Here is a 26,983-nt window from a genome sequence, read left to right as displayed (position 1 = left end):
GGCGAATCTAAACAATATGCAGTAAGTGATTCAAATCTTTTGGAATTCGTTGATAGCCCCCTACTGCTAAAGAACTTAAAAATATCATTTGAACTACAGATTGATGACACAGTTGGGAAAAAATCATTACTCCCATCAGAAGCCGTTAAAGCATTATTTCTAGAATTAATGAGAAAGAAATATGAAAACTATCTAAGAATTTACACTGATGGCTCACGAAGTAAGGATGGCGCAGGCTCTGCCGTGTATATACAGGACTTAAAAATAGAATACAAATATAAACTTCCAAACAAGGCATCCAGCTATTCCGCAGAACTGTATGCCATAAAGAAAGCTGTTGAAATAGCAAACGAACAAAATTATGATAACATTGTAGTATGTTCTGACTCAAAAGCTGCTATACTAGCCATAAAGGCAGCAAGTTCAGCAGATTATGAAGAAAATCTGGCATCAGCCATTACAATCTGCATGATGAGAGGTAATAAATACTTCACTTTTCAATAGGTACCAAGTCATGTGGGGATAGGTCCCAATGAACATGTAGATAGGCTGGCAAAAGAGGCAACCCAAGCAGGTGAAGAACCAACAGATTTTAAAGTGTCATTGGAAGATTTTGTTGGCGCAATTAAACAATCACTACTTGCCCCTGATAGCCCCTCCCCATGGTATAATAATTACAAACTGAGTAGAAATAAAATAGTAACGATAAATAGACTAAGAATTGGACATGCTTGGGTTAATGAAACCCTATTTAATATAAATTGTTATTTCACTCCGTTATGCCTCAAATGCAATGCAATGCAGGTTCCATAGAAAGTCCTCAAATGCAATGCAGGTTCCATAGAAAGTCTTCAACATTTAATCTTTGATTGTGTGCAATATAACGACTTCAGACATAAATTGCTCACTAAACTGAAAGCGAAGAAAATAGATCCACCTTATATATTGAAAGATCTTTTAACAAGCTTTGATATGGAAATAATACTGGAAATTGTAAGTTTTCTTAAATATATAAATAAGGTAATATAAAAAAATAAAAAAAAACATACTAACATAACTTAAGTCTTGAAAGTGACGTTACATACAAGAATGTTTATCGAGGTTCCATGCTCAAAGTAAGCAGAACCTGCTGAAATTCAGCAAACAAGAAGAAAGAAAGAAAGAAAGAAAGAGATTACTTTGTTTCTGAGATACAATTTTTCTAACCTAGAAGAGCCACCAACAAATAATCACAGTTCTATAGGATATGACAGGTTGCAGGTTTATTGAGTGAATAAATAAATTAGTTTGAAGTGTAAAAATGTTGAGTAGCAACAAAAGTGGAGTTGCTCCAAGGTAGAGCAGATCTACTGTGTAAACCTCGGACATTATTGACACAGGCAGTTATTCAATACTTCTCCAACATTATTGTCCACACAATGTCGACCTTCGTACTGAACTTTAACCTTTAGAACTTGTGTGTTGGATGTCATCTGAAATCATAATTTTGCTGTTTCAGTCGTACGTCGGCCAGCTTCCGACAATGTAATGGTTTAGCTATGGTAGGAAGGGCTGATTCAATGTGAATGGAATTTGATACTGTTACAGACTTGACTCCTGGAATCTGGAGTCATGTTCGTCTGAAGAGATAAAAAAAGTGAGCAATAAAGAACAACAAGAAAAGGGAATTATTTGCCCTTAACTTCACTAGGGTGATTGTGGAGATGTTTTGTTTATGTCACTGTGTTTCTTTTGAATTTATTTCCCAAATGACATGTCACAAGATAGGGGTTGCAATTTGAAAATTTAAAGTGACCCCTTCTAGACCTCCTTTAAAAAGGGTGGGGAATATTTTTACCCTCTAAGTAGTCCAAAAAAGTATTGTGAAGATTTTACGTGGATATCTCAATCCGTTTATAATATATCCAGGTGTATCAGGACTTAATTTAGACCCTGTATGTTCATCTCACTCCAGGAGTTTTGTAGGGATCACCTAAATGGCAACTCCATGTGTAGGGAGTTTGGGTCATTTTATGCGGTGGCACACTTCCTATCAACCCTTTTCTATTATTATTCCCTTTTTCATATTGTTGGCAGTGTAAAAAAGATATTCACTACTTTTAAGTATGCAACAAAAAATATATTTATTACGAACTATCATCTTTGCATCGTATTAGTAGGAAGAAGTACTATCCATTACATAATATGTAAAGTTTTACGTTTATGAAATTTGAACTCACATAAACAGCAGATTCACTTCCGCCACTGCCCCCAGTAGGACAGACGTTGGGGGATATGAGGGAGTAGTAGGGCTTGATGCTGACACTCTGCACGTCGACACCCAGCACGTGAGCACATACTTGGGCTACCTGTAACAGCAGAGCATCGTCCCTGTATACCACATATATTGACCAACGATGTTAAAACTGTTAACTTTCTGTGGTACATAACTAAGAAATTGCCCAATGTCCAAGCATAGTTCAGGGGGGAAAATCGATGGAAGATGGTACTGATAGATATGGTAATCCGATCAAATCAACTTTTGCGAGTTGATACTTGTTCCCAGAAACTAACACTGAAGCAATAAATTGTATTACAATGCACAAAAATTATAAAACTCAATAAAAAAAAAACAATTTTGAGATAGTCACTTTTTCCTCAATTCTGTTCTGAATGTAAAAAAAAACTTTTATTGGCTATAAGTACAGAAAAAATACTACACGATCATAGTAGTTACACAATCATAGATAATAACATGCAGCATTTGGTAAAAACAAGCCAGCAAATATGTAAAGCATATAAAAATACAGTTTAGAATTTTAACTACATTTTGGTACCAAACACAACTAATTCTGTTGCACATCTGAGTTAAGTTATTTAAAAACAAAGAAGCGTACACATAAAGACGCTCCAGCATATTACGCCATTTGGAGGATAAAAGTAGCTAAGATTTTCATTTGGAATAACGGACAAATTTACAAGGATCGCCTTGTAATTAACATTATTTGATGAAAATTCTCTTCCTCCTTACAAATGTTTGTCCACTGTACTAAACAATATAAGTAACCAATATCCTCTGGTGCTTAAAATGTTTTGGTAATACACAGGATTCAGGACAACCAATCAGCAGTCTCCTTCATCTTGTTTCATTCCACGTTGAAGCCGAGGGAAGAAGGCTCAGAAACAGAACACAGGGGTTGAATATCATTGGCAGACACTTGATACCAATGATTAAATGCACACAGTTTAAAGCATATCACAAACTATTTTCTATTATGAATGTGGGTGAGCCAGTTTGTTCATTGTCCAAAATCTAGAAATGGAATTTTTGAATAAACAGAGAGAAAATTATGTTAAAACATTAATCTATAATGAACCAAAAAATGTTATATATTGCATCCAAAATGCATTATATAGAACTTTAAAATACATTGTACAATCATACATTGTCAATGTCTAAGAGAGAAATTAAATGACCGCTGTGCTAGTTTGGGTGGAGGTCATAATGGAAGTGTTAAAAACATGTTAAAATGTTACACGATAATTGTTGTCTCAGATAAAATGTTTTAGCTCGCTACAACTAAACAAACCATCAGAGATGTAAATAAATGCTAAATTAACATCAGCCAACCTTAAACAGACTGACTGTTTGGCTGAAAGTGACAAATTTTAAACTAATCTCTTTAATAATTGTCTAATGATAGTGTAACTGTATTCTATGTGTCTGACGGTCAGTTTTAAGCAACGAACTATACTACTGGAACGCGCACTGCCCATAAGCCACATGTTGTGTTTTCTGGTCGCACACAGCTGTGCGTTGTGGGCGTATCCATGGACTTGCAGGTGCTAAAAGTGGGCAAGAACTCCACCGAATTGTGCGGTGATCAACGGGACGATACGGCAATACGCCTTTTCATGGCGAAACACAAAATCATTGTTTTTATTTGCGTTGTTGGCAACTCTTCCTGTTTAATACGTCAAGACGTCTGAACTGAGCATCTCCAACTAGTTTGTTTTCTTTTTATTTGTCAATGTTAGTTAATGTTTGTTATTTTGTGACATGGTGAAGAGTTACTCTGCGTACAACTGCGCACGTCCATATGGACTAAAGGCAGCCACATTTCTTTTCACAAGTTATTACTATATTAACCATGTCAATATTTATTTGCAACTTTAAAAATAGTAATTTTCACCAATATTATTTTTTGTATTGCCAAATTATTAAATGGGCTACCCAAATGATTAAGAGTACGGTTTAAAACATGCTTATTACTCAATTATTTCATCCGTATTAATCCAAGTCGTTTATAGCATTTATAAATGCATAAACTTATAAATCATTGCTAAAAACAATACCTACTGGCCTACTCTACTTTATAATTATTGGGTCTTTGTGATTTTAAGTAAAGCTAAGAGTAAGAGTCCTTGGATAAATTCAAATTTGTTGGCTAAATTTGGATAAAAAGAAATTACTTGTATAAGCTGTCAAAAAAAAGACCATATGACATACATTTTTCTCAATACTTTCAACGTTTTAGTCAAAAATTTAACTAATGAAAATAAATGAAGTAAAAAACTCTTATTATTCTAAGAAATTACAAGAATGCAAGGGAGACTCTGCAGGTCAATGGAAAATAATCAATAATTTGACAGGAGGAAATACCAGGAGCAGTAAAGTTAACCGTGTCGAGTTAGACAATGGAGAGGGTGATAACAGACCCAAATGTTGTTGTAGAGGTCATAAACAAACACTTTGCTAATGTACAATCAACCCAGGATACCGGTTTCAGTGCAAATAGGTTCTCTGAACTTACATAATAGAGTTTCATCCTTTTTCATTGTACCAGTTACAGAAAATGAAGTATTGGATGTTATTAGAGGTTTAAAAAAATAAGAAATCAGTTGGACCTGATAAGATGGACACGTTCATTCATCAAATTAATTTCCAAACAAATATCCCCAATTTTAGCACACATTGTCAATCTCAGTTTTAGTTCTGGTGTCTTTCCTGGTAAATTAAAAGCCTGTGAAGTTGTTCCAATTCATAAAAAAGACAGATCTAATAAATTAGACAATCTCCGCCCAATCAGCTTATTAAATATTTTTTCTAAAATCTTCGAAAATTAATGAAGGTCAGACTCATTAAGTACTTAAATGAAATTAATTTCTTTAGCGAAAATCAGTATGGTTTTCGGTCTGGAAAATCAACAGAAGATGCATTATTAAGAGTAACTGACATGATCTATAATAGTATAAATGCAGGAAAAAAAATTGTACTGGACTTTTCATTGATTTTAAAAAGGCTTTTGATTTAGTAGGTCACAATATATTGATTCAAAAAATGGAGGCAGCTGGGGTAAGGGGGAGTTACACTTGACTGGTTTCGAAGCTTTCTCACAGGAAGACAACAACGAGTACGTGTTGGCCAAAGTGTCAGTACACCCCTACCAATTACTGTGGGCGTTCCACAAGGCTCCGTCCTTTCCGCTGCCCTATTTCTGATATTCATTAATGACCTACTTGAATTGAATTTAAATGGGATACCTAGTGCATTCGCAGATGATGTCGCTTTCTTTTTATTCAAGTAACAAATATTGAGACCTGTACAGACTGCTTAAAGAGGATATTAGAAAACTGAGGAAACTGGTGCTTAGCAAATAAAATGTTTATAAATGTAAAGAAAACAAACTATGTTAATTTTGATTTCCAAGGTTTTGGAACTTTAATTTAGATGTGAAATATCATGCAGCAGAGTGTATTGTTGATGTCTGCGATAGCGAAAGTAATAAAAAGAGTTACTTCTTTTAAGTATCTAGGAATAGCCTTGGATGAGAAATTAAACTGGGATGTACACGTGTCGTCATTACAAGCCAGATTTAAAATCGTCAATAAGGAAGTTCTATTTTTTGAGGAATATATGCTCTGAATCTCTGTTAAGAAGTTTATATTTTGCGTTGGTCGACGCTAGACTACAGTATGGAATTGTGTGCTGGGGTGGGACCTACAAGTTTCTGATAGAAAGGCTTAGAGTTATTCAAAATCATTTTTTGAGAATAATATTAAAAAAACAAGTACGAGAAGAAAGCTCCTTTCCCCTTTTTTTAGATTTAAAAATACTTCCTATTCAGCAATTGTACGTTTATAAGGTTCTTAGGACTTTTCTATACAAGAAGCGGTAATATGGGAACAAACAAATCTTGTATATGGAACAAGGAGTATTCAGCGTAGAATTTTTAGGGTTCCCAAAGTTTAATAAATCAACCTTTAAGCATTCTTTTGTATACAATGGGACCGAAGTTTTTTAATCAATTACTTATAGCGTTTAAAGAAGTAAAGAGTATAAAATTATTTGCCAGCAAAGTAAAAAAATTGGTTACTTGATATCTCAGATGTAAGCTTCTTACGAAATTAAAATAACTACAGAAGTAGAAAGATGTAATATGTATAGAATTAATATACATTCTAGAAATGTCAATAGTAATGATGTGCAGTTTGTTCTTCTTGTTCTAAAATTTTAACGGAAAAGAAAAATATAAAGATTATCAGTCTCCTTTTGTAAATAGTCTATAGCATAAGTTAGATTCTTGATATAACAATATTTCAAAGGTCAGCTGTGTCTGACAGACGTCACCTCGGTTGTAAGCAAGTGATAACATCTGGACTCTGACACTAAACTGTAATTGTTTCTAGTTTATTCCTGGCCACAGTACTTGTAAGAGTGGCCAGTGAAATTCCAAAACCTAATATTGTGCTTTATTAATACTTATGTGTAATATGGAATAAATCATTACTTTCATTACTTTCATTTTTCAGCTACCTGTATTTTATTATTTGTTAATTTGTTTGTTTTACCTTTCCATTGAATGATGACAATTCACTAAAAAAGAGGATTACTGCGACAAAGAGAACAAAATTTTAATCCTTATTGGATAACATGTTTTATGCAGTAAACATTTTTACCGAACATGATTACCATTTAATTTTGCCTGACATCATCATCATCGTCATCATCATCGTCAGACGTTTCCGTTCTCACGGGTCGTCGTCGTACACAGCCTCCTCCACTTTAGTCTATCCTTCCAGGTCTCCTCTTCATCCACCTGTATTTTTCTGTAGTCCCCTTCTCTCTATGTCTTTCCACACTTGGTCCTCCCATCTTCCTTCTCGGTCTTCCTCTTGGTCTTCTTCCTCCTTCTCCAGTGCTATTCTAGGCATTCTATTATCTCCCATCCTCTTCACATGCCCCATCCACTGTATTCTTCTTCCTTCCATTGTCTCTTGCAGTGAAACTACCTTCAATCTTTCTCTGGTTATTTCGTTCCTTATTCTATCTCTTCTTGTAGTCTTCTCTATCCCTCTTAAAAATCTCATTTCTGCAGCTTGCAATCTGCTTAAATCATTTTTAGTCCACGTCCACGTTCTCTGCTCCATATAATAAAATTGGTTGGAAATAAGATTTATACATCAATACTTTTGATTCTTTCCCAATGTTCCAACTCCACACAATCTTCTTCACCATATTGAAAAAACTTTCCACTCTTCCATATTCTGTTTCCTATCTCTTCTCTTATTGTGCCCTATCTGTTTATGATACTTCCTAAATAACAGAATTCCTTCACCTTTTTCAAGTCTTTTTCCTTCAACTAACACGTCTTTGTTATTTCCATCCCTTCTCTCTACTTTCATTACTTTACATTTTTGTATGTTCATCTCTAAACCATATTTCTTCGCCACTTTTGCCCATTTGTTTAACTCTCGTTCTAACTCTTCTTCCCTATTTTTCCCATATCATTATGTCATCCGCATATGCTATTGTCTTAAGTTCTTCTGCTCCTCTGTTTCCTTGTACTTCTAGAAAAATTTCATCCATTATAATATTGAAAAGGAAAAGGTGACAATATGCTTCCCTGCCTTACTCCTCTCTCTGTTTTAAAAAGTATCTGTATATTTTTCTTCAATTCTTACCTGTTTTTACAAATGCCGTACAGGTTCTTTATTCTTTCTACTATTCCCTCACGCAATCCTCTCTTTCTCATACTCTCCCATATCCTTTCTCTCAGTACCTTATCATATGCCTTCTGTAGGTCTATAAACGCTACCATTGTATCTTTTCCGTATTCCCCACCTCTTTTCTAACACTTGTCTCATCACAAAAATAGCATCCACCGTTGACCTACCTTTCCTAAAACCACATTGCTCCTCTCTTCCTGTTTCTTCCAGTACTGGTCTAATTTTCTGCAAACAGTATTTTTTCATAAATTTTTTGTGTATGGCACAACAAAGTTACAGGGGAATAACTAATTTTGCCTGACACACTAAGAAAATGTCTAAAAAAATTAAGCAGTTGAAACAATTTTTATTTTCCATCCTCATATACAACAGCCATTGGAGAAACGAAGGAGAATTATTGTCGGAAAGAAGTCATCCATTGAGCTACCTAATGCTGATAAATGTGATTTGGATTTGTCTTTGGATGATGAAATTGAGAGTGCCATCCCATGTATATTATGGAAAATTATGATAGTTCTAGTTTTAAGGATGAAATTTTATACTGTATTTGTGGTGTGATTGTAAGACGTATTGAAAAATGTATTAAATGTAACGATTGTAGTTCTGTACTCCATGCCAATGATTCTGATCTTAGAACACATTAACTTTTTATTGATTTTAAATCTAAGGGTAAATTAAGTAGATCAAGTGATGATGTATTGAAAATTGTAAAATATTGTTATTTGCTCTAGTTATCTCAAACAAATGCGACCACATCTAAATTGACATTGAGAGTTTGTAATATTGTATTATTGTTTGAGTTTACTGGTAGTGTTTTCAAGGGGCATTTAACTAATGACAAGTTCACTGGAAACCACGAGTTATTTTTAATTAAAACTGTGACTAAACTATTTTTTTTTAATAATATCTCAATCCACATCGAAAAACAAAACTTTTGACATTAAAAAACACCCAACTTAGGAATAAGGCAAAAATTTGTAAAAAATAGTTTTATTTTCTAAACATCGTAGATTAAGTATGTCATGTTTGTACATTTTACGTAGTTCACTTTGAAATAAAATACTGTCAATAAAAAAGTTGTTTTTTTTTTCACCTGGGAAATGTTTTAATGTTACAGACATCTTCGTTTCCGACTTTGTAAGTAAAATACCAAGTCAAAATCTGTTATTTTAATATTGTAAAAAAAATCTGTTTTTTAACTAAAAATAAAAATCCACGGTAAAAAATCAGTTATTAACATTTGTAATAATAAATAAATTGTGGTATCTAACAATATTATTAAGTCTAGAAGGCGTTTTAAAGTGATGTTATATAATTACTATAATGCCTGCCATATGGGCGGAGTGAGTTCTTGCCCATTTCCAGCGCTGCAGACTCGGAACGCAGCTCAGGATTTCGGCTCGGATTCTCCGGCCCAGAGCGCGTTCCATTAATACAATTCGTTGGTTTTAAGTGTGTCAAGCTGAAAGACATAATCTGAGAAAAAAGTTATCGTTTGATATTTTCAAAACTTTTGATACATTCCTATTTCAGCCTCCACCAAAACCGACACGACTGAAGGGAAGATTGATTTCTTAAAAGAACCTACACTATTACTTTCAAGAAAAACCAGATTATATGCTTAACTAGTGCTCCAAGTCTATTTTAAATGTTTTATTATATTGATTATAACAGGTTTCGCCATTATGCCAGTAAGCAAACTCTTTTATTCATAGGATGTTACAGGAAGATTGATTGATTATCTCTTCTTGCATAAATACAATATTATATTTTGTATCAAAACTCAGTGATTTTTGCACACTGTTATTGAGGTTATAAAGAGTTATTTAAGCTACCCAAGACTAGCCTTATTAGAATCGAGGATTTCGCCCATTTGAAAACACCCGAAGACTCACCTTTGTATTGAGGCCTTGGCCCATCTCAACACATCAAAAACTCACCTTAGTATTGAGGCCTTGGTCCATCTCGATACACCCAAGACTTACTTTAGTATTGAGGCCTTGGTCCAACTCGACACCCAAGACTCACTTTAGTATTGAGTGAGGCCTTGGCCTAACTCGACACACCCAAGACTCACTTTAGTAATGAGGGCTTGGCCCATTTCAAAATACCCAGGACTGACCTTAGTATAAAGGCCTTGGTCCATCTCAACACAACCAAGACTCACCTTTGTATTGAGGCCTTGGCCCATTTCAAGACACCAAAGACTCACCTTTGTGTTGAGGCCTTGGCCCATCTCGACACAACCATGACTCACTGCCACTGAGCCATCGTCACCGTACACGGACACCATGGAGTGGTAGTTGCCGAAGTAGGAGAAGGGGTACGCCATGGGCACCAGAGAGATTCCCCGTTTCCTCCACCGGTTTGTCTACAACACAGTCGGCAGTGGGTCTCAGTCACGGCAAGTATCACAGGACTCACTTATTTTCTAGCTAACGAAAGGACATCACAGAGATTTCTCATGTTACACTCAATTTAGCCTCTCCGAGAACATTAATATATTTTTATCTTTGTGAGTAAATGTAAATTGCAGTTTATACAGGATGTTTAAAACACTCTCACTGGAAACTTTAAGACTATGTTCCATGTTTTTTTTTTATTACTGATTTTCTTAAAAGAAGGGGCTGATCCCTTTTAAGCCTTATTCTGTCCGTACTCATGGGCCACTGGCCTGTGCGAGGATCTCATCATACAGAATAAGGAGGAGATTCGATACAGTACAAGCTCGATGGTACTGATAAAAAGTGCTATGAAACATACAGAATTTGAACGTGAGCTATCTCTAGCTCAGATGCAAATTCCGACGTCTTAGACCGTTCTGCCACCCCATGTACTGAGAAATGCTGAAAACAAAATGTAAGCAATGGTCTTTCTCTTTTCGTCAACCATCTGTATGTGTTTCTTTCTTTAAACACCATATTATTTAAACAAATTGATCAACTTCAACCTACCTTTAGTAAACTCTTTTATGTTGACAGGATCTACCAATAAAAAAAGGTTTGGTTGAATTTGCAAGTAAAATTAAAAAATGATAGCCATTTAATATATTTAAACTAAAATATCTCAAAAATTGCTAATTTTACAAAAATAAATTGTTGTAAAAAGTTTATTAAAAAATCAAATGTCACAAAGTGTTGAAATCTAATATAAAATAACTGCTTCATTGCAAGTTTATTCAGGATATGCATGTTTTCAATGTCGAGTATCTTCACAATAAGATTAAGTTCAACAATGAACGAGTTTAAATAAATTAAAACCTTCTATATAATTTGTTACCTGTTATTTCTTTCATAAATTTTTTACCAAATGTTAGTTTTGTAAATTTCTTGTAAAATTAGTACTTTTAAAAGATTCAAAAAAATACTCTTTAAATGGTCGCCATTTTGAAATTGTATTTGAAAATGCAACCAATGTTTTATATTGATAGATACTGTCAACATAAAGTTTTGCTAATGTTTTGTTAGAATTGTCTGATTAGTTTAAAAAATGATTTTTTAAATAAATAGAAACAAAAAGAGACATACCATTGTTTGCATTCAGTTTTTGGCTCGTCTTGGTCCATGGGATAATTTCCAAAAATTTGTACTAACCAATTTTTAAATAATCATTATAATTTTGGAATATTAATATAATAAGCTAAATATGTTCTGCAAATTCATCATTCATTCTTTTAAAAACATTGGTGAATCTGCTCTGTTGAATGTTGGTTTCACTAAGTGCTAAATATTTGAAAAACTCAATCTCAAGATTATTACTTACTTTGTTGAACTTTTCAATAGCCTTGATTCTCTTGTCAAAATCACTGGTTTTCTTGAAGTCTTCAATCATGGAAGGTATTGGAGAGTCCTCTTGTCGCCTGTTGGCCATCTTGACTTCAATTGGATCTTTCTTCACGACACGAGCAATGTGTTCCATGATGGTCTCAATGATGGAGATCCCCTCAGTTGAACCTAGCAAGAACAACATTAAGTGAAGACAAGTTAGGAATTTACATTGTGTTCCATGATGGTCTCAATGATGGAGATCCCCTCAGTTGAACCTAGCAAGAACAACATTTAGTGCAGACAAGTTGGGAACTTACAATGTGTTCCATGATGGTCTCAAAGATGGAGATCCCCTCAGTTTAACCAAGCAAGAACAACAGTAAGTGAAGACAAGTTAGGAATTTACATTGTGTTACATGATGGTCTCAATGATGGAGATCCCCTCAGTTGAACCTAGCAAGAGCAACATTAAGTGAAGACAAGTTGGGAATTTACATTGTGTTACATGATGGTCTCAATGATGGAGATCCCCTCAGTTGAACCTAGCAAGAACAACATTTAGTGCAGACAAGTTGGGAACTTACAATGTGTTCCATGATGGTCTCAAAGATGGAGATCCCCTCAGTTTAACCAAGCAAGAACAACAGTAAGTGAAGACAAGTTAGGAATTTACATTGTGTTACATGATGGTCTCAATGATGGAGATCCCCTCAGTTGAACCTAGCAAGAGCAACATTAAGTGAAGACAAGTTGGGAATTTACATTGTGTTACATGATGGTCTCAATGATGGAGATCCCCTCAGTGGAACCTAGCAAGAACAACATTAAGTGAAGACAAGTTGGGAACTTACAATGTGTTCCATGATGGTCTCAAAGATGGAGATCCCCTCAGTTTAACCAAGCAAGAACAACAGTAAGTGAAGACAAGTTAAGAATTTACAATGTGTTCCATGATGGTCTCAATGATGGAGATCTCCTCAGTTGAACCTGAGCAAGAGCAACATTAAGTGAAGACAAGTTGGGAATTTACATTGTGTTCCATGATGGTCTCAATGATGGAGAACCCCTCAGTGGAACCTAGCAAGAACAACATTAAGTGAAGACAAGTTAAGAATTTACAATGTGTTCCATGATGGTCTCAATGATGGAGATCTCCTCAGTTGAACCTGAGCAAGAGCAACATTAAGTGAAGACAAGTTGGGAATTTACATTGTGTTCCATGATGGTCTCAATGATGGAGAACCCCTCAGTGGAACCTAGCAAGAGCAACATTAAGTGAAGACAAGTGTTAAGTATTATTGCGTTAAATAACTTGTTTTTTATTGCCTAATATGAAAAGGCTACTTTTATTGAACAATAATTATGTATATATTTTTTTGGGCAATTTATACTCTATAGTTGCCTTTATTTTACTAAACTGTATATACTGCATTAATTCTATATCTCTTTCTGCGGCCTAGTGCCTACAATACCATTCCTTACTGGATTAAAATATTCACGTACAGTGACAGACCAATGAACCATTGTTTCATGAATCAGCTGTTTACTGTACACTCACCAACCAATCACAACGGTTGACTTATCAATTGCCCACCTTGCAAGCGACTGCACGTTTGCTCAGTGTACGCTCAGTCCCGCATGGGGCACTTATATAGCACTCTAGCCACTGCTGACCATACTTACTCAACACGTGACTTTATGCCCCATGTGTTACTCTCTCACTTAAATATTAGTTTATCTCTATTTGTTGCACGTTTACATTAACATTAAAGTCAGTGCTCTGGATTAGCAATCTCTACCAGAACGTCTCTGTTCCCGGACACCCGCGTCTACCGTGCTCTACAGGACTGGCCACAGTGTTACGAACTATTCGTTTGCGGTCGTATTGTGCGTGAGTGAATCCGTGAAGGACATCTTCCGTCTTCACAGTATATAAAATGAAAGGTTTATATACCTTGTTTACCTTGTTAAAATTTTTAGTGCCAAAGCAAGTGTACAGTTTAAAGACTTCTACGGACTAGTTAGTGCTGAGTTTTATTTTAAACTAATCAGAGAAGTATACTGGTTATATTGATAAAATAGGATTACTCTGTTTGCTGCAAACAAATTAATTAATTCAGTTGTTCAAAATATATTTAACTTGCCTGATAAAACCACATGGTTTAGAGCACATTTTTGAAGCCTGATTTCACATTAAAAAAAGGCACAGTAAGTAAATTTCACGAGGGAAACACAATCCTATGTACATATCTGAACTGTTTCACAATTTAACTAATATAATCGAAGAAAAAATCAAAAGCTGGCATTTCTTGACACTGAAAACTTGTTTTGACTGGAGCAGTAATTTTCCTGTTGAAAACTGCTGAGTCCCCACCACTCACAACAGCTGTTTACTATCACAATATTTCTGTCTGCTATCAGCTGATTGTAGTTGTCTGCATTACAAAAAGACTGAACTGTCAAATAAACTACTTGACAGCTGTTTGGAACTTTACTTTTTTCTAGTCAAAACAGTGAATGCAACAGAACATAAAGGAAATATTGTTGTAAAATAAAGAATATTAATAATATAATGTTTTATAACCAAATAAAACACTAGAGCACCAATATTGCTAAAATTATTATTTAATATGTGGTGTTTACCAAATTACCATACATAAATATGTGATGGTAGAAAAACTCCCCACAATTAATTTTATTAATTCTGACAAAACATCTTTAACAGTAAACTCTGAAACAAGATGTCAAAATACCCCTGTGGCACATGTGGTATAGGGGCTCTTCAATAGCTTGTACAGGGCCTTGCGGGTATTGGTATCATGCAAAATGTGCTGGAATATCAGGTGGTGATTTTAAAAAGCTTCGTAAAGCTGGCTATACCACCTGGAAATGTCAACAGTGCTGTTTGCTCCCAGTTACTAATCAGAATAATTTTGAGGACGAAGACTCCACACATGAACTAGTAAACAACCATAACTATGATAGTTCTAGCTTAAACATAACAGAAAAAATGGAAGATGTCCACACGAAAATAAAAAATTTTAAAGAGGGGGATGACCTTGAATCATCTCTTGTTTTAGCAGCAGAGGTTGGAATGTCCCTTTTGGCTGAAAATAATCAGCTAAAAAATAACTTGCAAAACATAAGCTCATTAAATACTCAACTGGCTCAGCGAATAGCTGAACATGAAAACATTAAGGAAATTGAGTATGAAGCAAAAATTCAGGAAGTGGAACTCAGACAAGAAGCTTTAATTCAAAGAAACTCCACTCTAATCGATACTCTAAATGAAGTTGAGCAGAAACTGGCTAACGAAAGGCTCCAGAAAGATAAATTTATGCAACTGTTTGAGGAACATGATCAAGAAAAAGAAACAATAATTTCAAACTATGAAAAAGAAATTAAGCAGCTACGAGGAATAATAAGCAAATTAAAAAAAACTGAATTGCCAATGGATTCCAAGACATATACAGAGTCAACAACACAAACATGTGACTCCAGAATAACAGCTCAGAGTCCCTCTCCGTCTCACCTACTAGGATTAGCTGAGCTGAAAATTCGTCAAGACCTTATCGAGCAGTCTATGAAAGCATTGCAAGATAAATTCAATTTAGAACCGAAAACACAGCCAGAAAGTAAACCACCATCACCAACTGTGAAACTACCTCGCCCTTTCTCACACAACTCTAGCAAAAATAAATCATTCACTAGGAGGAACTATTTTAGCGTTTCACTTCAAATGGCCAAGAGCAAGTCTCAGCATGGTGACATGAAAAATATATACCCTGAAGCTCATAATGACTCCAGTCATCACTTCGATCTCGATAAAATAAAATCACCAATGATTAACTCCAGAGCAGACACCATTTGTCGGACAGGCTCCGTCGAGCTTCCAGCATCTGACAGCGTCCCCAAAGAAAGGATGCCGACTTCCTAACCACCGATAACAGCAAAGCTCCTTCAACCCCAGGAAGATCTTGAGGATTTCTTAAATGCCTACATACATTCGAATAAGGTCGGAAATTCTGGAACAAGAGGAAGAATCTCAAATAAGGAAGTCTACATTCCCAATGGAAATGAAAATACCAGACTCCCGGTAGAACTCAATCAACCTGCAGGCTCACTCCATGCAACAAGGAACTCTTTTTTAGGAATGATTCAGAGGAAGAAGGTCAAAGAGAGGCCAGCACAAGGAAGCAGAATCTTCATAAACTCAGCTCTGAAAAAATTATAATTTTCCACCAAAATGTCGACCGCCTCGGAAATAAGATCGATCGGCTTAGTCACTGTCTGAATCAGTTACTTCCTAACATAGTAGTCATAACCGAGCACGGCCTCGATCAGTCTAAGATTATCACCACACATCTGGTAAACTACAACCTCGTTGCATTCTACTGTAGGGAACATCACCAAAAAGGAGGGGTCGCTATTTACATACACAAATCCTTTGGCAATAAAGTTGAGGAGATTGAAATGAAGAGGCATTGCTTGGAACTCGTTTATGAGATGGCCAGTATAAAAATAGCTCTTAATGGAGGGAAACATCTTTACCTGCTTGGCATCTATAGACCTCCTGGAAGTGTTCTGGAAGAAGCCTTGACTCGAATCTCAACTGCCTTGGAAATGTTCCCGAGCAACAACACCCCTATATGCATGGTTGGCGATCTGAATGTTGACAGTCTCAACACGTCTAAAGAAAAGGAAAATCGAGCCCTTAATAACATTCTTGCCTCCTTCGACATGCATAGAGCCAACCTGCCACCCACAAGAGTCACCAGTACCTCTGAATCATCCATTGATGTCGTCTGCAGCAATTTAAATCCAAGAAACTTCAGTATCAAGGTTATTCATGAGCACATATCCGACCACAGTGGCCAGCTATGCACTCTCGACATACCTGCTAAAACTAAAACTGAACCAATCCTCACTCGCAGACAAGTAAGTGACCAAAACCTGTCACAATTAAAGGCACTTCTAGCTGAGGAATCCTGGGTTAATGTCTACCAGACAGCTGATGTCAGTGAATCTCTTTCAAACCTTGTCCGAACTCTCACATTGGCACTAGACGCATCATGTCCCTACAAAAAATCACGATCCAAACGCCCAAGACTAAGGTCATTTCAGTATGATCCAGATGTGAATGTACTAAAGGCCAGTTTCCTCCAAGCCCAGAACAGATTTCTGCTTACTGGAAGAGAGTGTGACAAGCTGGAAGCTAATCGGAGGAAGAAATCCTACGATTTAAAACTTAAATCCTCTAGGAGAGCTGCAAGTGAAAAGGTGATCTCAGAATCTTCCAATAAAACCAAGGCTATCTGGAGCATTGTAAATTCTGAAAGAAGAGCATGTGCTGAACCGAGAGAAATCACCTGGAAGCTGAATGTTTCGAATAAAGTCGTTGAAGACCCCAAAATGGTTGCGGACTGTTTCAATGAATATTTCACGTCAATAGCTGGAGAAACGCTTAAAGCAAACACTTCACAGAGAACTACCCTACCTATTCAGCTCCTCCAACCAGCTACGGATTATGGATAGGTCTCGTTTCATCCAACAACTACTGATGAGGTTCGATGCATTATAAGAAGTTTAAAACCAACTCCATCAACTGGCGTGGATGACATATCCTCCAGGCTCCTGAAGTTTTGTGAAGGGGAACTCTGTCCACCATTAGCTGATATTATTAACAAATCCTTGGCTCAGGCAATCTTCCCTGGCAGCATGTAGATCGCTAAGGTTTATCCTCTTCATAAAAAAGGAAAAACTGATGTGATGGGGAATTATAGACCAATATCATTGGTCCCCACTTTTTCCAAGGTACTAGAAAAAGTGATTTTGGCTTGCCTCCTGAAGTATCTACACCAGAACAACCTTCTGCCAAGGGGACAACACGGCTTTATACCTGGTAGATCCACCATCACCGCAGTTGCAGATATAGTAGAGCACATCCTTGACAGCTTAGAAGCGGGGAACACGGTCTGCGCAGCCTTCCTGGATCTCAGCAAGGCATTTGATTGCCTTGACCATCAGCTTATCTTAGAAAAACTTCGAACTTTTGGTATAGTTGGATCAGCACTCGCCTGGTTTGGATCCTACCTCTGTGACAGGCAGCAGCTAGTTGAGATCAAACATACTGTTAAGGGAACCACTAGTGTAGTGAGATCGGAGTTGTTGGGTGTATCTAGAGGAGTGCCCCAGGGGTCTGTGTTGGGCCCTGTCCTATTTGCACTTTTTTCACCAGACCTCCCCAAATACATGGACACCTACAGCCACACCGTCATGTTTGCAGATGACTCGGTGCTCTTGACCAGCAACAGAGAACTGGAGCCTCTGGAGATCAGCAACTTTATCTCTATCAGTAAAGCCATGGAATACTGCGCCAACAATGACCTGGTTTTCAATGAAAACAAAACTCAACAGGTATTCTTTGGCAAATTTAAAAATGACATCACCTGTCCTCCAGACATTCAGGTTACTGAGTCAACCAAACACCTCGGAATAATCCTGGATCAAGAACTATGTTGGGACGCCCACATCGACTACCACTGCCAAAGGCTCAGCTCTTCCATCTTTGCCCTGAGAAGAAACAACAGTGTTGGAACAGTTGATGCAACACGGGCAGCATATCATGCACTTGTTGAATCCCAACTGAGGTACGGGATAATTTTCTGGGGAAATTGTTCAAAGGAAAACACCCAGCGAGTTTTTTTCTTCAAATGCGTGCTGTTAGAGTTCTTGGGGGCCTTCAGAGGGAAGATAGTTGCAGGGATGTCTTCAGAACTCTCCAAATCCTTCCATTAGCTGCCATTTACATCTGCGAGGTTGTTGCCTTTTCGACTACCCTCAACTTACCAAGAAATTCAAATGTGCATCAACACAACACTCGAAACAGTGATAATTTCAATCTCCCTGTACACCGAACCTCCAGATTTTCTAAGAAGCCGTCATATGCTGGATCCAGACTTTTTAACCTCCTTCCAGTGGACTTAAAATGCGGGAACCCGAAGACACTCAAGAGAAGACTTCAGAAGTGGATGGTTGAGGACCCTGTGTATAGCATTGAGGAGTTTGTAGCCCGCTGTGATAGAAGGCCAACAAGCTGAAGACATCAAACTCAAAAACTGTTTAAAGTTGTGACTTGAGAATTTTAAAATAATGTATCTTGTGACACCATTTCTAAGCTCAAAGCTTATGTAATAAAGTTTCTCTCTCTCTCTCTCTCTCTCTCTCTCTCTCTCTCTCACACACGCCTGCCTACAAGACAGCAGCCTATTTCCACACTTCCTGATCACAACCTGGCCCTCAACAACAGCAGACTACGGTTACCCCTCATGAAAACAAAGGTAACTGTTTATTTTCTGCACTTTATTTGAATATGCACTGTTCATAAACTCATTATGTGTAACCTGGTGAACTCTTGTTAAAATCAGTGTGTTCGGCGTCTTCACTGCCTAGTGTGAAGTGGTCCTTCTTAATCGAGCCTCTAAAATCTTATTTCACGGTTCTCATAACCAAAATCCATTCTTTTCATGGTCCTTAACGAGCCGGATAATAAGAACTTTAGTCCATTGGTGAATATCAGTGCAATCTCAACTCATAAGCTCTATACAGTGCATATTTCAAAGCGTGGTTTCAGGTTCTTTCACGATTGCAAAGTTCGTGCAGCTGCAGAGCAAAGTGCTCGGCAGTTGGTAAACCTGGGTTCCGGTCCCCTCTCTACTCATATCAGCTGTGACGTCGTGATCATATCAGCTGTGACGTCGTGATCATATCAGCTGTGGTGCTCCGCTCTGTCGACTGCATTGTTTTGTTGACAAACAAGCTTTCAGACTGTCACAGCACAGGTGAACTGATTACTGTTTAATGGTTACCGCTTCTCAATATTGTTGGTTATCAGCCCTACTTGTAATACGCATTATTCTAAGCAGGTTACGCGAACTTAAATATAAACAATCTTGGTTATTGACACTTTACCTTGAGCAGGACTCTATACTTACGAGCACCCTTATTGCAAAATTAAATGTTTATTTTGTCAACACTATATTCTAGTCTCAGCTTAAAAAGAAAAAAAAAGCTACTTACTGCTCACAATTGTTTATTATAATTTCTATTTGAACATTGCTCACGCATATGTATGCATGGTTTATGGTTACTGTCACAACACTACCATACTTTTCCACTGACAGTTTACATGTAGTACGTGCGCATACTGTTTCCAGAGCCTTTGCTACATCATAGCTGAATTTAGCTCAACAGTAACCTTAATTGTTGTTTATTATTTAATAAAAACTTGTTTTGTTTATGTTTTGCCATAATAACAGTTTATTTTATTTTCTCAAAACAAAACTATACTATAGGCCTATACGAGCCTACTCTACTTATTGCATTATTATTGGGTTTTTACCTCAAAAAACTAAACAATATTTTTTAAATTTTTTTAATTGTATTATATTGTTTAGATACTTCTTATTTCTTGGGGAAAATACTTCAGAGGAAAATAATTTAGTTTCTATTTTTATCACTGTCTCAATTCAAGAGGACAATATTTTGTTTACTTTTCACCTTTGAAGTTTTACTCAAATTGATTAGTTTTCTACAAACACTTTCAACATGGCGATGTCTCTTAAAGTGGCCAATGCAAAGCGAGAACACCTCTTTTCTCAGATACAAAGTATCTATGATTTAACTAACACTTCCGATCCAAATATACTTCAGCAGTTGCTTGTCAGAGCTAAATCTACTCAGAGACTTAGACAGCAATATTAGACTTGTGCCACGAGTTGGAATTAAAAGTAGATACCGACTATACACCTAACTATTCCGCATTAGCGAGCGTGGACGAGTTAGTTGATTACGTTTCTGCTAACGTGCTTATGATTGAGACCAAGAGACAAGCTAAAGCTAATAAAAGCGAAACTATTCCGCCTGCCTCCCCTCAAGTCAACGTCCGGCTACCAAAATTGGAATTAAAAACTTTTGATGGAGCTGCCTTGGACTTCTGTACGTTCATCAGCGTTTATGAACATGCCGTACACAACAATGCGCACTTAAGCGATGTAATGAAATTTCAATATCTCTTGAGCGTGCTTTCAGGCGAACCACTCTCTCTGATAAAGTCGCCAAATATAACTGAGCAAAATTATGCAATCGCTTATCAGCTGCTGAAGGATCGCTATCATAATACTAGGCGTCTACTCACACTACATTTAAATCAAATACTAGACCTTCCTGTCATCTCCAGCACATCTGTGAAGAATATCCGTGCTTTTCCTTAATCTTTTTCACGAACATACGCAATCACTTAAAGCATTAAACAATGACATCACTAGTAACAACCCACTTCTCTCAGCCTTGTTATTATGCAAGATTGATAATCGGATGGTCACCCGCCTAGAACAGTTTCGAAAAAAGGAAGAGCTTCATACTTTGCCCTCGGTTGAACAAATAATTGAGTTTCTCAACCAGGAATGCAGCCACATTGAGGACAGTAGTCTACATGACAATATTGTGGACCCCAAGAACGCTTCAAGTTCTTATTTTGGGTCAAAACCCAGATTTGATAAGCCCAAATCGTCTCTTAAAAACGTGAGCTTGTTAGCGGCTTCCTCTCCACCCTCCTCGGCCTATAAACAAGGCCCATCATGTTTTTATTGCCATCAGAGCGGTCATAAAATTTATGGCTGTCCCAGCTTCGGCCAAAAGACACCTCAAGAACGGCACGGGATTATTAAACAGCAAAACCGCTGTTCTTCTTGTTTGGGGACGCCCAGATTAAGTGAATGTCAGTCTAAATTCACGTGTCGAACATGTCGTGGTCGTCATCATACCTTGCTACACTTCACTGATCGGCCAACGCGGTCCAGTGTTAGTACGTCGGACCGCGTTCGTCCCGTTGTGGAGAACGGCCGTGACAGCGGCCGGCCTGCCCAGAGCAGTGCAACACCTACACCTGCTGTCCGCCCCACGCCTGCGACCACAGCGCTCACCTCCTAGCCCGGCCGAACACACCACACTACACGCTCATGGCACACTGCATCGAGACCTCGCCCCTAGTACCACGGTTCTTCTGGGTACTTCTCTTGTCAAGCTCACCGCCTCTAACGGACTAGCTTATGTCTTTCATGCCTTAATTGATTCAGGAAGCATGCTAAATTTTATTAGCGAGAAAGCCTCCCAACTGTTGGGTACACAGCGCCGTCCGGCCACTATTAATGTCGCCGGCCTTTCTCAAACCTCTGCTCACACACGCGGATTTTTAACTCTGGGCGTGGAAACTCTTGCTGGCCACCCAGTTGCCGCCCCGCACTCGTTCCACATATTGCCACAAATCACTGTAGACCTCCCACGAGTGCAAATATCTCAGGAGGTCATGAATAAGGTTAAAAAACATTATACTGGCTGATCCAACCTTCCACCTCCCTGGTGGCATTGACGTGCTTATTGGTGGAGCGCTATTTCCACATATTTTTACTCACGAGACCTACTCTCTTGGTCTCAATTTACCTCACGCCCTGGGCACCTTTTTTGGTTTCGTGCTGATGGGGACGGCTCCCTGCACACCACTGACGCAGTCTGTCTCTACTATGGCTGTCTCTCTTCTCTCGACTGCTGAGGTGGACCTCCACGCCTCTCTGCAGCGTTTCTGAAGTACTGACTACAAGGAGCAATAGTTTGGTCTACATTACTACTGGGGGTGCTCACCTGGGGCTCTACACCAGGTGTGACTGGGAATGTCTGTCTTGACACCGTAGCAGTTGATACTCCAAGTGGCAGGGTCATAGATGCCGCTTGTCATGAAGTACTGGGTATAAGGAGCAACGCTGTCATTCTGCGACACTCCATCGTCTTGGTAGTAGTCTACGTGCAGGTTTTGAATCACCCCGTTTTCATCCACCCCAGCCTAAAAAAACCCATCTCTCATGATTACCATTAACACTTATTAATTCTTTATTCCAACAGATACAAAATTAAGCATTTTATTAAGTATCTTAGACAGATTTTGATGATTTGCTTGGAATTTCAAATACGTTTGTAAGGGTAGTTGTGGTTAAATTTATTTGACGTGAAAAATGCTTATTACCAATCGTCAAACACTGATGTTCAGCTCATTAAAATTTTCTTTTTAAGAGAGAAATTGGGAGACTAGCTCTATCCATGCAGAGTGTAAAAAAAAATCTTATTATACAGGTAAAAAAATGGACGGAAAACAGGAAATATTAATCTGAAGCCCTTGCGCACTACCAGAAGTCAGAAATTTAATCGGCGAGGATTCTTTCCATTTCATTCTTCCAATACGTTGTTATTTTGTACATTTTTACATACAAAAAAGAAAGCACAAAATTATGAGTTTGTTTTTGACCAGTATTCATTAAAATTGTACAAGGCAGCCTTAAAAAGAAATGCTTTTAAAAATTATTTGAACTTGGTAAAATTTATTTCATATTTTATCGATGTTGGGTGGGACGTTAAAAACTGTATTACTATATAAGTTGGCTTCTTTAAGAAAATGTCTTTATTATGTTTAATTATTTGTGAATTGTTTTTAGTGTGTTATTTCTTGTGTTATAGCTATGTTTGTCAAAAGTTTTAGGTAATGTGCCAATAATATCTTTTACATACAAAACGGTTTTTATGTACGAGGGTCGTCCATAAAGTAACCGCCGTTTGGGCGTGTGGCGCGATAAGTAGTGGGGGTAGCGCCGCCATTCTCACATCGGCGTGCGCAGCTGTTCAGTACGCTTCTAGCTGTGCAAGGGAGAGCATCGTGCGATCGCGCGTTCTTTTGTTACAACGTAAAAACATGAGCGCCGTGATAGAAAATCCTGCCAAGTGTGAAGTGCGTGGTGTAATAATAAGATTTCTGTGGTCGAAAAGTTACACAGCAGCTGAAATTCATCGTGAATTGAGTGCGGTGTATGGCCCAAACATTATGAGCGAAGGTGTAGTCCGTCAATGGGTTCGTTTTTTAAAAAATGGAAGAACGAACGTTCACGATGAAGACCGGAGTGGTAGGCTATCTTTCGTCAGTGATGATTTGGTGAACAAAGTGGATGAGAAAATTCGTGAGAACCGTCGCTTCACAATCTCGGAACTTTCAGATCATTTTCCTGAAATTTCTCGAAGTCTTGTGCATGAGATAGTGACAGAAAAACTAGGCTATCACAAGTTTTGTGCTCGTTGGATTCCAAAAGTGCTCACCGATGATCACAAAATGAAAAGAATGAGTTCTGCCATAGACTTTCTTACTCGGTATGACGTTTAAGGAGAAACATTTTTGAACAGGATCGTTACAGGAGATGAGACTTGGGTAGCCTATGTGAATGCCGAAACAAAACAACAGTCAATGCAATGGGGTCATACTGCTTCGCCAAGCAAGCCAAAGAAAGCTCGCCAATCTTTTTCAGCGAGAAAATTGATGGCTACAGTTTTTTGGGATGCTAAGTCATCTTGCTCGTTGAATTTATGGAACGTGGTACGACCATTACAGCTGCAGCTTACTGTGAAACCTTAAAAACGGCTACGACGAGCGATTCAAAACAAGCGTCGTGGTCTTCTGATAACTGGTGTTGTGTTTGTCCATGACAACGCCCGCCCTCATACAGCTGAAAGAACAACAGAACTTTTGGAAAAGTTCAAATGGGACGTTTTTGACCACCCCCCTACAGCCCGGACTTGGCTCCCAGTGATTTCCATCTTTTCCCGTACATGAAGCGGTGGCTTGCATCTCGGAGGTTTGCGAGTGATGAAGAGCTTCAAAACGCTGTGATAGGTTGGCTACGTTCTCAGGCGGCAGATTTTTTTAAAGACGGAATTTCAAAAACTGTTAAAAGATATGATAAGTGCTTGAATTTGTATGGTGAATATGTAGAAAAGTAGAGAAAAGCTGTAGTTGTAATATTTATATAATAAACTTTTTGTATCTCAACTGGTTTATTTTTTATTCCAAAACGGAGGTTACTTTGTGGACGACCCTCGTATATAGAGACTGTAAACCGTCATTATTCCCATTTCAGTGAAGTGATTTTTACAATGTGCATCGTGATTAAGATTTAACATAATTCTTATGGCTTTTTTTTAAGGGATAAAATTCTGTTCATATTACATAGAGATGTTGACCCATACACTTCCACTCCATATGAGTTATGTGTGTGGATCAAAACAAAATAAATAGAATAATCGTTATTAAATTACAAGATAGGGATAACCTTTAGTTGCAGAACTTGATGTAGAACATAGTTTATCAATGTGAAAGGAACAATTGAGCTTGTTATCTACTACTAATCATAAAAATATTGTATTATCATGAAAATTGACTGGAATTTGCTGTTTTTTACTCAAGTTATTGGAATTCTGATAAGAGAATTTGACAAAAGTGTACTTATTTTCAGTAAGCAATAGATTTATCGTGTTTAGTAGTTTTTTACTGTGTTTACTGCTGATTCTATTCCATGAAAAATGTTGTGCTCAATATTTTTGTCAGGGACGGTTAAATTTGTGACATCAGCAAACAGACAAGATTCATTACTAATTTTGAGTTCTGCGAGGCATTGTGGTAATTTAACTATATAACAAAGAAATAAAAATGGCCCAAGTACAGATCCTTGTGGCACTGAATATTTAATCAATCTAGTTCTTCGCCACAGTGTGAACAACTAGGCCTTGGTCTATTACAGTACTTGATGTTGTGGCCGAATCTCTGCCACTTGTAGCATTTACCTAGATCGACATATATTTGTTGTCGCGATAAGTTATTTATTATGAAATACATTAATAAATAGGGGGGGGGGGAAGGTGCCAGAAAATTTTATGGGACAATTAATTTTCTAATATAAATAATATGAAGGGACTCATTACAACATGCTTGGGAATCAGTGTATCTATCGTATTTCTGTTAGGTTCAATATATATTGCAATTTAAATTAATTATTTATTTTTTAGTTTCATATTATCGTACATGGGTTGCCAGCTTAGTCCTGCATGACATCTTATACCTATTTTTTTTGCAGTTGCCAAGTTTAGTTGTTTTATTACTTTATACAGTACATAAATTTAGCTTTCTCACAATGAAAATAATTAGGCTAAATTCTCAGCAAGTTGTTTTACAACTATGTTTCAAAGAAACCAGACCTCTGGTTTAATTTATAATTTGAGATTCTGTGTGTCAGTAAATAATATAAATTACAAAATTAATGACAAAACTTTGAGATAATTATTCAAGAAACAAAGACTTGTTTTTTTGCAAAGAAATACATTCAGTTTGTTTCATTTTGCAGGCTGGCCCTTAGCTTTATGGCAGAACAAAATAGTAATTACAGTCACAAATAAATAATAAAATAGTATTCATAATTTTACTAGTTTGAGAAAATTGGCAAATTTTATTGTAAGGTACATCTGCAGTGATTTTAGGCCAAAAACAGTGCAAATAGCATCAGAAAACAAACCCTGTCATTGAATTACAATTAATTAAAAATACAAGATATTTTGCTCATAGTTGGTAAGCCTGTACATGACAAAATATCAAATGGTCTGCAGAAAGTGAAATGGTACACAATATATCGTTAGAAACAAGAACCCCGCTGAATTAGTACATCTTAACACCGTGTTCACGCTGAGATCGTAAGTTCAGGTTCAGTGCACTGAACAAGTAACGGTTGTGAGTCTAGCCCAATGGGTTAAATGAAACCATAACATCTATATAATTTTGTGTTAGGTTAGTTATTTACCTGAAGAAGAGATCAGATTGCAGATCTCGAAATGTAGTGTTACTGATTTTTTGTATCACTGAACAATGGAAAATGTCCGGAAAAATCCTGTTTCCTTCATCTGCAACCTTCATCATGACAAGAAGCAGGGAACAAAATAGAGAGGGAAGGCAGATTTTCTCATGTAATTTCTATATTGACAAGTAGTCAATGTTAATTAAATTTATGCTAGCCAGGCCTCCGCTAGAAATCTAGTTTCACCGAGACCACAGAGGGAGAGTGCGTACCTTGTACTTAAAGAGGACGCCAGCACGCTTGCCCACGATCTCCATATTCTCCTCAAGTGTCATGATGACACGGACAGGCCGCTGCAGAAGATGTGCTGCCACCGCACTTGACACGGCTGTGATCCCAGACTTGAGCAGCTTCCCGCCGTAGCCACCGCCAATACGCCGCACTGACACGTTGATGCTGCAAAAGCAAAAAATTTAATAATGAAGTTAAAAAAAACATATTATGTTTCTCACT

The 26,983-nt window shown here is 37.3% G+C and overlaps 1 protein-coding gene across 1 annotated transcript in view; it reads right to left on the bottom strand.

The window, feature by feature from the left end:
- LOC124368021 (xanthine dehydrogenase-like) overlaps positions 1 to 26,983 on the bottom strand; it is a gene marked incomplete at its 5' end in the record, with an annotated part of 48,548 nt that overhangs the window by 12,784 nt on the left and 8,781 nt on the right. The window contains 5 exons of the mRNA XM_046825293.1: positions 2,220 to 2,348; positions 10,202 to 10,360; positions 11,752 to 11,942; positions 22,455 to 22,653; positions 26,743 to 26,926. Coding sequence (XP_046681249.1) covers positions 2,220 to 2,348; positions 10,202 to 10,360; positions 11,752 to 11,942; positions 22,455 to 22,653; positions 26,743 to 26,926 — 862 coding nt within the window. The remainder of the gene's footprint in view (positions 1 to 2,219; positions 2,349 to 10,201; positions 10,361 to 11,751; positions 11,943 to 22,454; positions 22,654 to 26,742; positions 26,927 to 26,983) is intronic.

The sequence above is a fragment of the Homalodisca vitripennis genome, chromosome 8, assembly GCF_021130785.1.
Source record: "Homalodisca vitripennis isolate AUS2020 chromosome 8, UT_GWSS_2.1, whole genome shotgun sequence".
NCBI lineage: Eukaryota > Metazoa > Arthropoda > Insecta > Hemiptera > Cicadellidae > Homalodisca > Homalodisca vitripennis.
Note: the sequence above shows the minus strand (reverse complement) of the source record. Positions and strands in the feature narration are given on the sequence as shown.